This window comes from Mesoplodon mirus (genome assembly GCF_964341445.2).
Source record: "Mesoplodon mirus genome assembly, chromosome: 19".
Lineage (NCBI taxonomy): Eukaryota > Metazoa > Chordata > Mammalia > Artiodactyla > Ziphiidae > Mesoplodon > Mesoplodon mirus.
Genome location: NC_138995.1, coordinates 56,677,499 through 56,688,196, shown reverse-complemented (window position 1 = coordinate 56,688,196; position 10,698 = coordinate 56,677,499). Strand labels below are relative to the sequence as shown.

The 10,698-nt window shown below is 58.8% G+C and overlaps 2 protein-coding genes across 2 annotated transcripts; one reads left to right on the top strand and one right to left on the bottom strand.

Annotated features, from left to right (window-relative positions):
* Nucleotides 1-2,396: 2,396 nt before the first annotated feature.
* PNMA8B (PNMA family member 8B) lies at nt 2,397-4,249 on the top strand (the record flags this gene model as incomplete). Its single annotated transcript, XM_082605775.1, is given in 8 exon segments — nt 2,397-2,844; nt 2,847-2,931; nt 2,933-2,961; nt 2,964-2,989; nt 2,993-3,134; nt 3,137-3,444; nt 3,446-3,466; nt 3,470-4,249. Coding segments are annotated over 8 exon segments (1,839 nt in total).
* A 2,922-nt stretch (nt 4,250-7,171) lies between these two features.
* Nucleotides 7,172-8,749, bottom strand: CCDC8 (coiled-coil domain containing 8). The gene has a single exon (XM_082606934.1). The coding sequence runs from the start codon at nt 8,732-8,734 to the stop codon at nt 7,370-7,372; it is 1,365 nt and encodes a 454-aa protein (XP_082463060.1). The 5' UTR covers nt 8,735-8,749; the 3' UTR covers nt 7,172-7,369.
* Between the last annotated feature and the right edge of the window lie 1,949 nt (nt 8,750-10,698).

Genomic DNA, 10,698 nt, shown 5'->3' with positions numbered 1-10,698 from the left:
ACTTGTAGCCAGGACTTCCCTGGTGGTGCAGTGGTTAAGAATCTGCCTGCCAATGCAGTGGACACAGGTTCAAACCCTGGTCCGGGAAGATCCCACATACCGCAGAGCAACTGAGCCTGTGGCGCCGCAACTAGAGAAAGCCCGCACACAGCAACGAAGACCCAACACAGCCAAAAGTAAGTAAACAAATTTATACAAAAAATGAAATCTGTTCTTAAAATTCATTTCACCTGTTTTTTATTTATTGAAGGTGGACGTTAGCAAACTTAACATTTTGCATGTGGCTTGCCTTGGGGGCTCGCATTATATTTCTATCGGACAACGCTGCTCTAGAGAGAAGGATAACATCCATTTGGGGACCAGGAGGGCGAAAGGAAAAGAGGAAAGCAGGGAAAATAAGAGCTGTAAGGGCGTAGGTAGGAGAGTGAGTAAGCAGTTTGGTTTGCCCTAGGCCCAGTTTCCATGGTAACCTTGCAATAAACTCTTCCTACGTTAAAAAAAAAAAGGAAGTGTTGGGGTTCCTTCTTTATATACTTATTTAACAATTAAATTAATATATTTATGTTAAATGATTATATCATGATAAGTTCTCAAGAAAGAAGTCCCATAGCCATCGTTCATGGAGCACCAACTCTGAGCCAACCTCTGTTCCAAGGGCTTTCATGGATCATCACCTTTCATCCCCCTAAGGATCCTATGAGGTACGGTTAATGGTTATCGCCATTTCACAGAGGAGCAAACCGAGGCGTAGAGAAGCCCAGGGACCTTCCCAGAGTCGATGCGAGGGCAGCGAGCAGCAGTAGAAACTCAATAGCTGGACCACAGCGCCTGATTTACACACAGTTGCAGGTGGGGGAGGTTTATAAAGGATGGTGATGCAGATGTGTATTTAGAGTAGCTACGATATCCACCTGTCCCGGCCTGCGGACCCAGTCAGCGGAAATGCCTTCTTGCAGAATTCACGTCTGATCTCAGGATCATACACGTACAGAAACTGTGTACAAAAACACACGGTGGGGCTTCCCTGGTGGCGCAGTGGTTGAGCGTCCGCCTGCCGATGCAGGGGACACGGGTTCGTGCCCCGGTCCGGGAAGATCCCACACACAGCGGAGCGCCTGGGCCCGTGAGCCATGGCCGTTGAGCCTGCGCGTCCGGAGCCTGCGCGTCCGGAGCCTGTGCTCCGCAACGGGAGAGGCCACAGCAGTGAGAGGCCCGCGTACCGCAAAAACCAAAACAAAACAAAACAACACGGTGAATTGCACGTTCATCGTTATGGCTACAGAAACATCTGCAAGAGCGAGGCCTCATTGAACGAGGCCCGTACCCCATCAGTGAGGGCTGTGGACCCCAAATGATGCCCGCACCTCACAGCTGAGGCCTGTGTACCCTTATTGAAGCCCGTCCCCACTGAGTGAGGCCTGAAAACTCTGAGTGAGTCCTGGTTCCACCGTGGGAGGCCATAGGCTTTTTTCCTTATTTATTTATTTTTGTCCGCACCGCGCCGCTTGCGGGATCTTAGTTCCCAGACCAGGGATCGAACCCGTGCCTCCTGCTGTGGAAGCACGAAGTCCTAACCACTGGACCGCCAGGGGATTCCCCACCACCACTTTTTCCCCCTCATAGCCCTTGATTTACGTCTCTGTATCCTGAACTCCACCTACACTGTGGAAGGGAATTACAACCCTGCAGGAAGCCGGTCCTTACCGAAAGAAGGCCTCTATCCCCTGAAGGAGCTCGGAGCCCCCGGACTGCTGTTTCACGCCCTGTGAATATGGCCTTTTGGGGCTCATCACTAATGGTGATCCTACCCCCTGAGTCTTCCGTTCCTCAGGCTCGTCCAGAGCCGACCCCTCAGACCCCACCAACTCCGACCCCTGCTCCAGCCCGCACTGTTGCCATGGAGATGGGGTGCAGCTGGGAGGCGGGGCTAGCCCGTGTGCGCAGGCGCAGGGCGGAGCAGACCCGTCGCCCGGAACTGCTGAGATTGAGCAGACGGTGCAAGGCCAGACCCGGCCGCAGGCAGGCGAGCGTGGCGCCCCTACCCGCGCCGCTCCGGGGGCCCACGGCGCCGCCCTCTCCAGCACCTGTCCCGGGCGCCGCGGTGTCACTCAGCCTCTGTCAGGAACAAAGGGCGGAGGGGCCGGGCCGGTGGCACCCCTGGGTTTGACTCGTAAGCTTCTTGCGGATGCTAGGACCCCTGTGGGGAGGGGCCTCGGGAAAGGCTGACGCTGCCGCCCAGGGGCAGCTGGACCCCGAGCCTTGCCACATTCACCTGAACCTGAACTCCAAGCCCCGTGGCGCTGTTCCAGAGTGGCATTTGCACAGGGGACCGCAGCCCACGTCTGCCTCGGGCTCCCTCCTGCTCCGCAATCAGCGCCAGTGGCGGCACCGTGGCCATGAACCTTTTGGGGGACTGGTGCAGGGGGCTGGCCGTGGACGTGCACAGGGCCCTGCTGGTCACCGGCATCCCGGAGGACCTGGGGCAGACAGCCATCGAAGCCGTCCTGAAGCCGGCCTTGCTGCCCCTGGGCAAGTTCAGGCTGCGGAACACGCGGGCCATGAGGGACGAGAAGGCCAAGGCCTCCCTGGTGGAGTTTGTGAAGGGCATTAATCACGGTGCCATCTCCAAGGAGATCCCGGGCAAGGACGGCGTCTGGAGGGTTCTGTGCAAGGACAGCGCGGAGGGCGCCAGAGTCCTGAGGCAGATGAAACGCTTGCTGCTGGATAAAAGGCCCCCACGGGCCGCAGTGGCCAGGGCCCCCGGGGACACGCCCACTCCCCGCCCCCCCGCTTCGAAGACCCTGGCTCTGGGGTCAGAGCCGGGGGTCAGGGAGGCTGGCCCCCTCTTGGTGCAGCCAAAGATGCTAGGAGGGGCCGTCGGGGTCGCAGAAACAGAACCAGAGGCAGCAGGTTGACCAGAAGAGCAAGAAGTGGGGCGTGGAGGGCGGCCATCCACGTCGGGGAGCGGGAATCCCAAGACTCTTCCGACTAGAGCCTGGGTATCACGATCGAGGAGATGGCCAAGGAGGACTTGAGCGGGGATGGCGAACAGAGCGCGCTCTACGCCACCCTCCAGCCCGCCGCGAAGGAGGAGCTTGTTAGGAAGTGGGCCCTCCAGAGGGAAGGAGATGATGGAACGGTCCCGGCGAGTTCTTGGCCCTGGCAACGGTGACGGACAAAGCAAAGAAGAGGAAGATGGAGAAAGATCCCCCTGGGGCTGAGTCGATCAGCCTGAACATCAAAGAAGACCGGAGCGAAATTCCAGACTTAGTGGCCCTACTCGCAGTGAGAGACGCGTCGGACGAGGAGACCATGGGCAGCGACGCCTCCCAAAGCGACTCTCAGGAAAACGGGGATCAAGAAAGAGAGGGGGTGGACATTCCTGAGTTTGTGGCCATTGTGGCTTGTACAGGCCCCGCGAACCACTCCGCCGGCGACGAGATGTTTGAAAATCGCTTCTGTGATCTAGTTGCTGGGCTGGAGCGACAAGAAAGCTGCCCTGCCCGAGGTCTTGTCTATGATGGCCAAGGACACTTCCGGAACCCGAGTGAAGGTGGAGGAGGCAGGCCGCCAGGTGGACGCCGTGGTCCTGAGGAAGGCCAAAGACGGCGCTCACTTGCTGGGATGCATCTCCACCGTGGCTGAGCCTCAGACCACCTGCAAAGGGAAGAAGGCTCCCGGTGGCCCGCTGGCGGGCTGGGGCGAGGACGAGGAAGATGAGAGCGGCCTCCTGGAGCTAGTGGTGCTCCTGGCGGTCCAGGAGGTGGCTGAGGTGACGCAGGAAGAAAAGGAAAAGGCCTGGCAGGGCGGGAGGTTCAGATGCGCCAAAGGCAACCTGGGGGAGGTCTTGGCGCTGCGGGCGGCCCGCGCGAACAGGGAATCGGAGGAGACGTCGGAGGACATGGAGAGCGAGGAGTCGGAGCCCGAGGACCGCGCGTCCAGGAAGCCCCGGGCCAAGCGAGCCCGCCCGGCCTTTAGGGCCCTGGGTCGGGCGGGCTGGGCAGCGGCTCCCGCCCCGTCGGGGACCCGCAAAACCCGAGGGGGAGGCGGCGGCCCCGGCGGGCTGGGCATCCCTCCCGAGACGGAAGCCCAGGACGAGGCGGCGGGAAGCAAGAACAGGAAGGGGCGCGCGGGCGCTGGGGCGCAGGCCAAGGGCGGCCAGCCCAGGGCTCTGCCGCCCGCCGGCTCCAAGTCCACGCGTGGGAAGAAGGCTGGTCGGGGCAAGAGGCTGCCCTCCATGTGCCGCTAAGGCCAAGGCGAAGCTGCAGCTGCCGGTGGGGCCCCAGCTCCGCCCCTCGGCCCTCCCCGCCGCGGAGGCGGCAACCACTGAACCGTGGGCTCTGAGCTCTAAAGTGCGCGCCCGCCCACCGCTCGCTCCCCTGTCCTTTCAGTCCCTCCTTTGCAGGTGGCGCGAGCGAGTCCCATGGAAGAAGGAAGAGTGTAACGGGCGCCCGCGGAGGCAGCAGCCTTAGGTGATGGGACGGGGTCTCAGGGCCCCCCCAGAGGGATTGTCTTTGGGTCTCCCGCGTTAGCCCAGGGGTGAGCGTGTCCGTGGACACCGGGCACCGGGGGAGGCCAGCAGTGCCAGTGAGTTCTTTCTGGCTGTTCGTAGAGCCCCATTCTTTCCAGACTATGCTTCTGGCCAGCGTCTCTGTGCCCCTGTCCTCCACCCCAATCTGATGGGGGCCGGGCTCTGTGATGGAGGCTCGGCCACCCAGCTGCGCGGGGGTGTCAGGATGTAGCTGAGCCTTCAGTCAGGAAGGCTGAACCTCCCTGCTGGGGGAGGAGATGATTCCAGGAAGAGAAGCCTGAGAGGCAGAGGGGTTGCTCCTGGGGGAGGGGAAAAGAGTTGGGGGAGGGAAAGGGAGGGGCGGGGCTCTGGTGACCAGGATCAAGGAAGGAGGGGAAGGAAGAGAGAGACCCACACCTGCCCTGCCCATCTGAAGTGTAGCTGGTACAAATGCACCTGCTCCTCAAGGCCAAAGCCACCTGCTGGTGCCCAGAAACTGAATCTGTCACTCAGCCTGCACGGTGTTTTCAAAGAGTGGGAATTATTTGCGACATTTTCAGTTTGGGACAATTCATATACAGAGTGTTGGATTTTCTCTGCAGTACCAGGCAGTGCTCCTTCACGGGCCTGTGGCTCCCCCTGCACGTCCCACCAGCTGTCCCCCACCCCACCTCCCGTGGGCTGACTCCCCTCAGCGCTGGAGGGGAGGGGTACGGCCGGCGGATCCCCAAGGGAAGCGCTCTCAGGAGGCAGGAACAGCCCGAGCAAAAGCCCCGAGCCAGGGCTGTGGTGATTGGGGTTTATTCGTGTGTAACCCTTGACCGCTCAGGTGCCAGGATTCCCTGCTAAGCGTAGAGGAGACCGTGTCTCCAAAACAGGCCACCTGCCTTCACGGGGGTGGCCGTCTATTTGGATTCCACGTTACTAGAGTTTAGATTGTGAGCGTGCAGAGGTCCCTGGGGTCGAGGCGAGCAGACAGGTCGGGAGCGTGCCCCTCCCCTTCCTGGGACCTCTAGGAGGAAGCTGTCCCACCCCTCGGTCTGCTCAAACGGAGACAGGGGCCCCCTGAGACTCCCGGGGATGTGACCTGGTCCTAGAACGGCCTGGAGGAAGAAGCCAGGGCTCCAGAAACAGAAAACAACAACCCTTTCCCTCTATTCGGTTCCTCAAAGCCTGTTGCCTACGAGGCCCCGCCTTCCTTATTGTAGGCCCCGCCCCAAGCCAGGACGCTCCGCCCCGCTACAACTAGGCCTGAGGAGGTAGCGTCAACTCAGGCGAGTTGCCGTGGCCCATTTATCCACCAGGTGGCGCTCCAAGACCGATGCTTAAAATTGCGCCGTGGTGGCTCTCAGGGTGCGCCCACTGTCCCGACCAGGAGGCGCTCCGGGACAGATGGTTAAAATCAAGGGGACGACGGCCCTTCTTGAGCACTAAAGGTGCGGGGGCACTGGTCCACTGCCTTGAAACTTCAAAGCTCCGCCTGTTTTTTGAACTTTCGGCCAGGCTGCCGCAGTTCTCAAAATAAGGTCCTGAAACCAGCTGCATCCACGTCTCCTGGGAACTTCTTAGGAATGCATATTCTCGCCCCCCCTACCCCCACCAGCCCTACAGCCCTACCGAGTCAGGTCTAAGAAGCTCAGGCCAGGACTGCAGCCTCAGGAGGACCCAGGTGACCTTCAGAACTCCCTCCAAGAATTCCCTTGTCTCCTGCCTGTATCGAGGTGGGGGCAGGGTCATTTGCTGTTTTTCCCCCAGTGAGGTTGGGTGAGGGGACACAAAACAACACAGAGAAATGTCCCCCAGCTCCCACAGCATATAGCAACCTGATGTCTCCCGATTATAAGGGCCAGTCACAGTATACTGCTCACTACCACACCACAACCCACCTTTTGCCCTGTTCCTATGGCAATGAAGTTTTTTCAGTGTGTCCAGGAGCCAAGCTGCCCCAGGAGATGTTTGTGGGCCTTGATCAAAACAGATTCCTGGGCCGCACAGCCTGCACCAGCAATTCACGGCAATTCACAAAGGGCTCCAGAACCCGCGTTTTGGCCACGTTTCCCAGATGTTGATTCTGTACTTGGTAGCCAAGATGTGACGAAGCATGTAAACTGCAGGCCCTGGACCCACCAAGCCTCCAGAACCCGGGAGTGTGGGGATGGCAAGCAAAGTGACTTAAACACAAGTCACCATCATGGAGGGGGGGAGGGGAGGGGTCACAAGGGTATGACAAAATCACCCTGGGGCATTCTTCAGTTGCCGAATCCACAGCAGAGAAATAAGTTTGTAAACACTTTTATTTGCATGTTGACCTGCACCCTCTTTTTAAGTTCCAGGAGGCAGTTTAAGTGTGCAGGCGAAAGGGCAAAGAAAAAGAAGAGGAAGGAATTTCTCCCTCACCTCTCTCCCTTTTTCAAGCTGAGCACCTAGAATTGCATATGAAGAAGTTAAAATCATGGGTGATGCGAACCCGAACCCGCTGTATGGGTTTTTTTATTTACATTCCTTGGGTTACTAGAGAGTCTATATTTTAAAAATCAATGCATGGGGAATTCCCTGGTGGTCCAGTGGTTAGGATTTGGCTCTTTCACTGCCGGGCCCAGGTTCAATCCCTGGTCCAGGAATTAAGATCCCACAAGCCACGTGAAAAACAATTAAATCAATGCACGAGAGACACAATTTTAACAAGAAAAGAGAGGGGTGTTGGATGGAGATGTGTGGGGCACTGCCAGGCCCTTGCTGTACCTCCATTTTCAAGTGTGGAGATAGCATCTCTGTCCAAGTGTCGGAGTTAGGGACACACCCTCAGCGGCCCATACTGTGGCAGGTGGTGAGGTCCTCCGTGGCCCCCCTGCCCTCTCCTCACAGCTGGTCTTCCTGCTCTCCGTGCTCTGCCTCTGCTCTGGCCTCAGCCCTCAGGACCCTGAGGCTCCTAGCCCCGCCTGCCCTGGGGACTCTCTTGGGCAGGGTGGGCAACCGGGGAGTGTGCCAGAAGGCTCTCCGGCGCTTTCGAAACCATGAAAAGCGTCCAGGGGTCTGGAACCTCACTGTCTTGACCTGTTTCCGGGTCCTAGATCCTGGGGTGACCCCTAGGGCCCTCCCAGCAGCTGAGGATTCAACTCCCCGGACAGCTGGTGCCTCTGCCCTCTGATTATCTGCATCCTCTACCCTCTGGACAGCTGGGTCTTCCGCCCTCTGATTGTCCAGAGCCTCTGCCCCCTGGACAGCCATGGCCTCTGCCCTCTGATTATCCACAGCCTCTGCCCTCTGGACAGCTATGGCCCCTGCTCTTTGATTATCTACAGCCTCCACCCTCTGATTACCCACAGCCTCCACTCTCTGCTCATCTACAGCCTCTGCCCCCTGAGCTCTGGCTGCTGCTTCCTCTCTCCTGCGATGCCGGAATGAGGCCCAGTTGATCTTAGGCCTCCACCGTCTTGGGGGGCTCTCAGGCACCTGCCCATCTCCTGCATTTCCCACATTATCCCCCAGGCTGGCGCTGCGTGGCACTGATGCGCCATCCCTCTCCAACCTGGTAGAGGCCTGCCAGGCTTCGCCCACCCCTGGGCTGGACCTCGGTGCCCAGCCTTTCACCCTCTGCTTCAGCTTCCCCCAGGACACCTGGCTGACATACTCCCGCCACCTGTCCGCTTTGGACAGCTGGGGCACCGGGTTGTCCTCAAACATGGGCACTGGCAGATTCACCCGGCGGCGGGCTGGTGGCATGCTGGGCTTCTTCTCCCCTCGCCGGAGGAAGGCCTCCACCAGTTCCTCATCATCCTCGCTCTCCAGGTCGCTCCCAAGGAATTTGCTGCCCAGGTAACTGACAGGCATTTTGCGCACCTTCCTGCCACGCCCCGTGCCTTTGTGGCCCTTGTCACCCTTGTCTCTGGAGGTCTCGAAGTCGCTGAACTCGCTGTCACTGGCGTTGCTGCTGTCGTAAGTGCCCACGACCAGCCGGGGAGGTGGGGTCACCATCTGCTGGACTCTCCTCATCCGGGGCCCCTTGGGTTTTTTGGGGGGTTGGGGTGGATGCGGGGTGCTCTTCTCAATGATGCGGGCCACATCCTCCAGGGTGCGGCCTTCCTCCTCCAGAAACTGGATCAGCCGCTCCCGAAATTCCGCCTCCTTGGTGGCGGGCTTGGAGATGACCCTCCAGACGCCTCCCGCCAGCCTGACTTCGCGGGGGATGAGCAAATAGTCCACGTCCTCCCCGATCTGCAGCATCCCCACTGTGGAGTCCTCCTCCCGCCGAAACACCTTGCCGATCTTCTTAAAGGTCCCCACAGGCTTCAAGGCTTCCACGAGGACGTCCAAATCCACATCTTTGCAGACGTCGGGGACGCTCCAGAGGATCAGGCAGTCGGGGGATGGGAGGAAGCCCCAGGGGAACCAGCCCCCCACATGGCTTTTCTCGAGGGTCTTTAAAATCTCCAGGGTGAAATCTGGGGTGGGGGCAATGAGCCCAAACTACTCGTAGCCCCGAGTCTTGGGGGTGAGGGTGGGGTCTCGGCAGCGCCGCCGGGAGAGTCTCACCTCCCAATTTCTCTGCCTGCAACGAGTCTGGTCTTGATCAAGTCCCGCTCCCCTCAAGGACTGGTGGGAATCAATTTCCAGGATGCTTACGTAAGCCGGGATGAGGTCAGTCCTGAGGCTCCAAGCCCACCGCAAGCTGCAAACGGGTGTCCCGGCTGCAGCTGCGATACAGGGGCTGCCCGGTGGCTCTTCCTGTTCCAGGGAAGTGCCTGGAACTTGGGAGAGAACTTCGCAGACAAAGAAGGCTCAGCCGTGGCTATTCAATATGGCCGAGGCGCTTGGAGGCCGCAGCCCAGCTCCCCAGGAGGGTCTCCCGCCCCTAGGCAGGCTGCCACCCCGGTCCAGGCTGACCTTGACGCACCTTCCGCCTCCCAGCCCGAGCGCTCAATGCCGAGGAGCGCGCGCGCGCAGGAAGCTCCTCCTCGCCTTCCCCCAGGATGAGGCCCACCTACCCCCTTCTCATCTTACACTCCGGGACTCGGGAAGACTGACAAGGGGGCTGTCCACTCCCTTCGGGACGCCCTCGCTCCCCTCCCCCACAGGGGTGTGGCTGCGCCCCGGGCCTCTCAGGGGCCCTATCTTCCAAGCCCAACGCCCGCGCCAAAGCCCAAGCCCACGTCAGCACCTTTCCCCAGTTAAGGCAGCAGTTCCCAAACCTGCCATCCTAAACGTGCGGGTTCCAGCCAAGCCCTGAAGGTGGGCGTGCTAATGGGACAGTCCCTTTGAAAGCCACTGGCACTGTATATTACCGTTTTAAAATCGCGTGACTTGTGGTACCAGCCAGTTCCTACCTATATACCGAGATGTGTGGGTGGAGACCTTGGTACCAGGGTCTTTCTGCACCAACCGCAGTGGGGGGCTTGGCACACAGTAAGTGCCCAAGAAATATTTTTGAGTGAATGAATGTGTTGCCGACCAGGGTCCTTGACCTCCTTAATCAATAGAAATTGATCAGAGGCCAGATAAGAAATTCAGGCAAGGCTTTATTGGGGCCCCTGCGGCAGCAGGGTGGGAGCGAGAACAAACAACAGGTTCTCTTGCTGGCTCGCTCCCTGGGGCCGGGGGCGGGGGGTGGGGGGCGGAAGATCCTTATATGGGATGAGGGTAGGGGTGTGTCCAGGGGTCCGGCTGGAGCGGTGGCTTAGGTGGTTTGCCCACCCCTTAGGTGGTGGTGTGTGCAGGGGGCATGCACAGTACCCTGCTTTTGCTCCCGACCTCCTGCTTTTGTTCTGGGCTCTTCAAAAGTGGCAGTTGGATTTTTTGGTATCTTTTGTCCAGCATTTGCCCTAACTGCGCATGCATGCAGTTATTTTTAGTCCCGTATAGTTTCCTTGTTTCTGTCGCTGGAGGAGACGTGTGTCCAGGTGCAAGCATGGCGGCACTGCAGCAAAGGTCCCAGCCTGTCTCAAATGAACCTAATTGTTCATTAGTAGGAATTGACTAGACTGTACAGCTCTGTTCTTATAGTGATATACTAGGCAGCTATGAACAAAAAGAAGTGACTGAGAATAGTCACCTTTTATGGAGCACTTCCTATGTACTAGGCATCATTCTAAGTGCTCTCTACGAATTAGCTCATGAAATTAACTCACCAAAACATTATGAGACAGGTAATATGATGATCATTCCCATTTTATAGCAGAGGAAATAAAATC

Bases quoted from the DNA above. Each gene is read 5' to 3' on its own strand.
- CCDC8 (XM_082606934.1), bottom strand. From the start codon at position 8,734: ATGCTGCAGATCGGGGAGGACGTGGACTATTTGCTCATCCCCCGCGAA.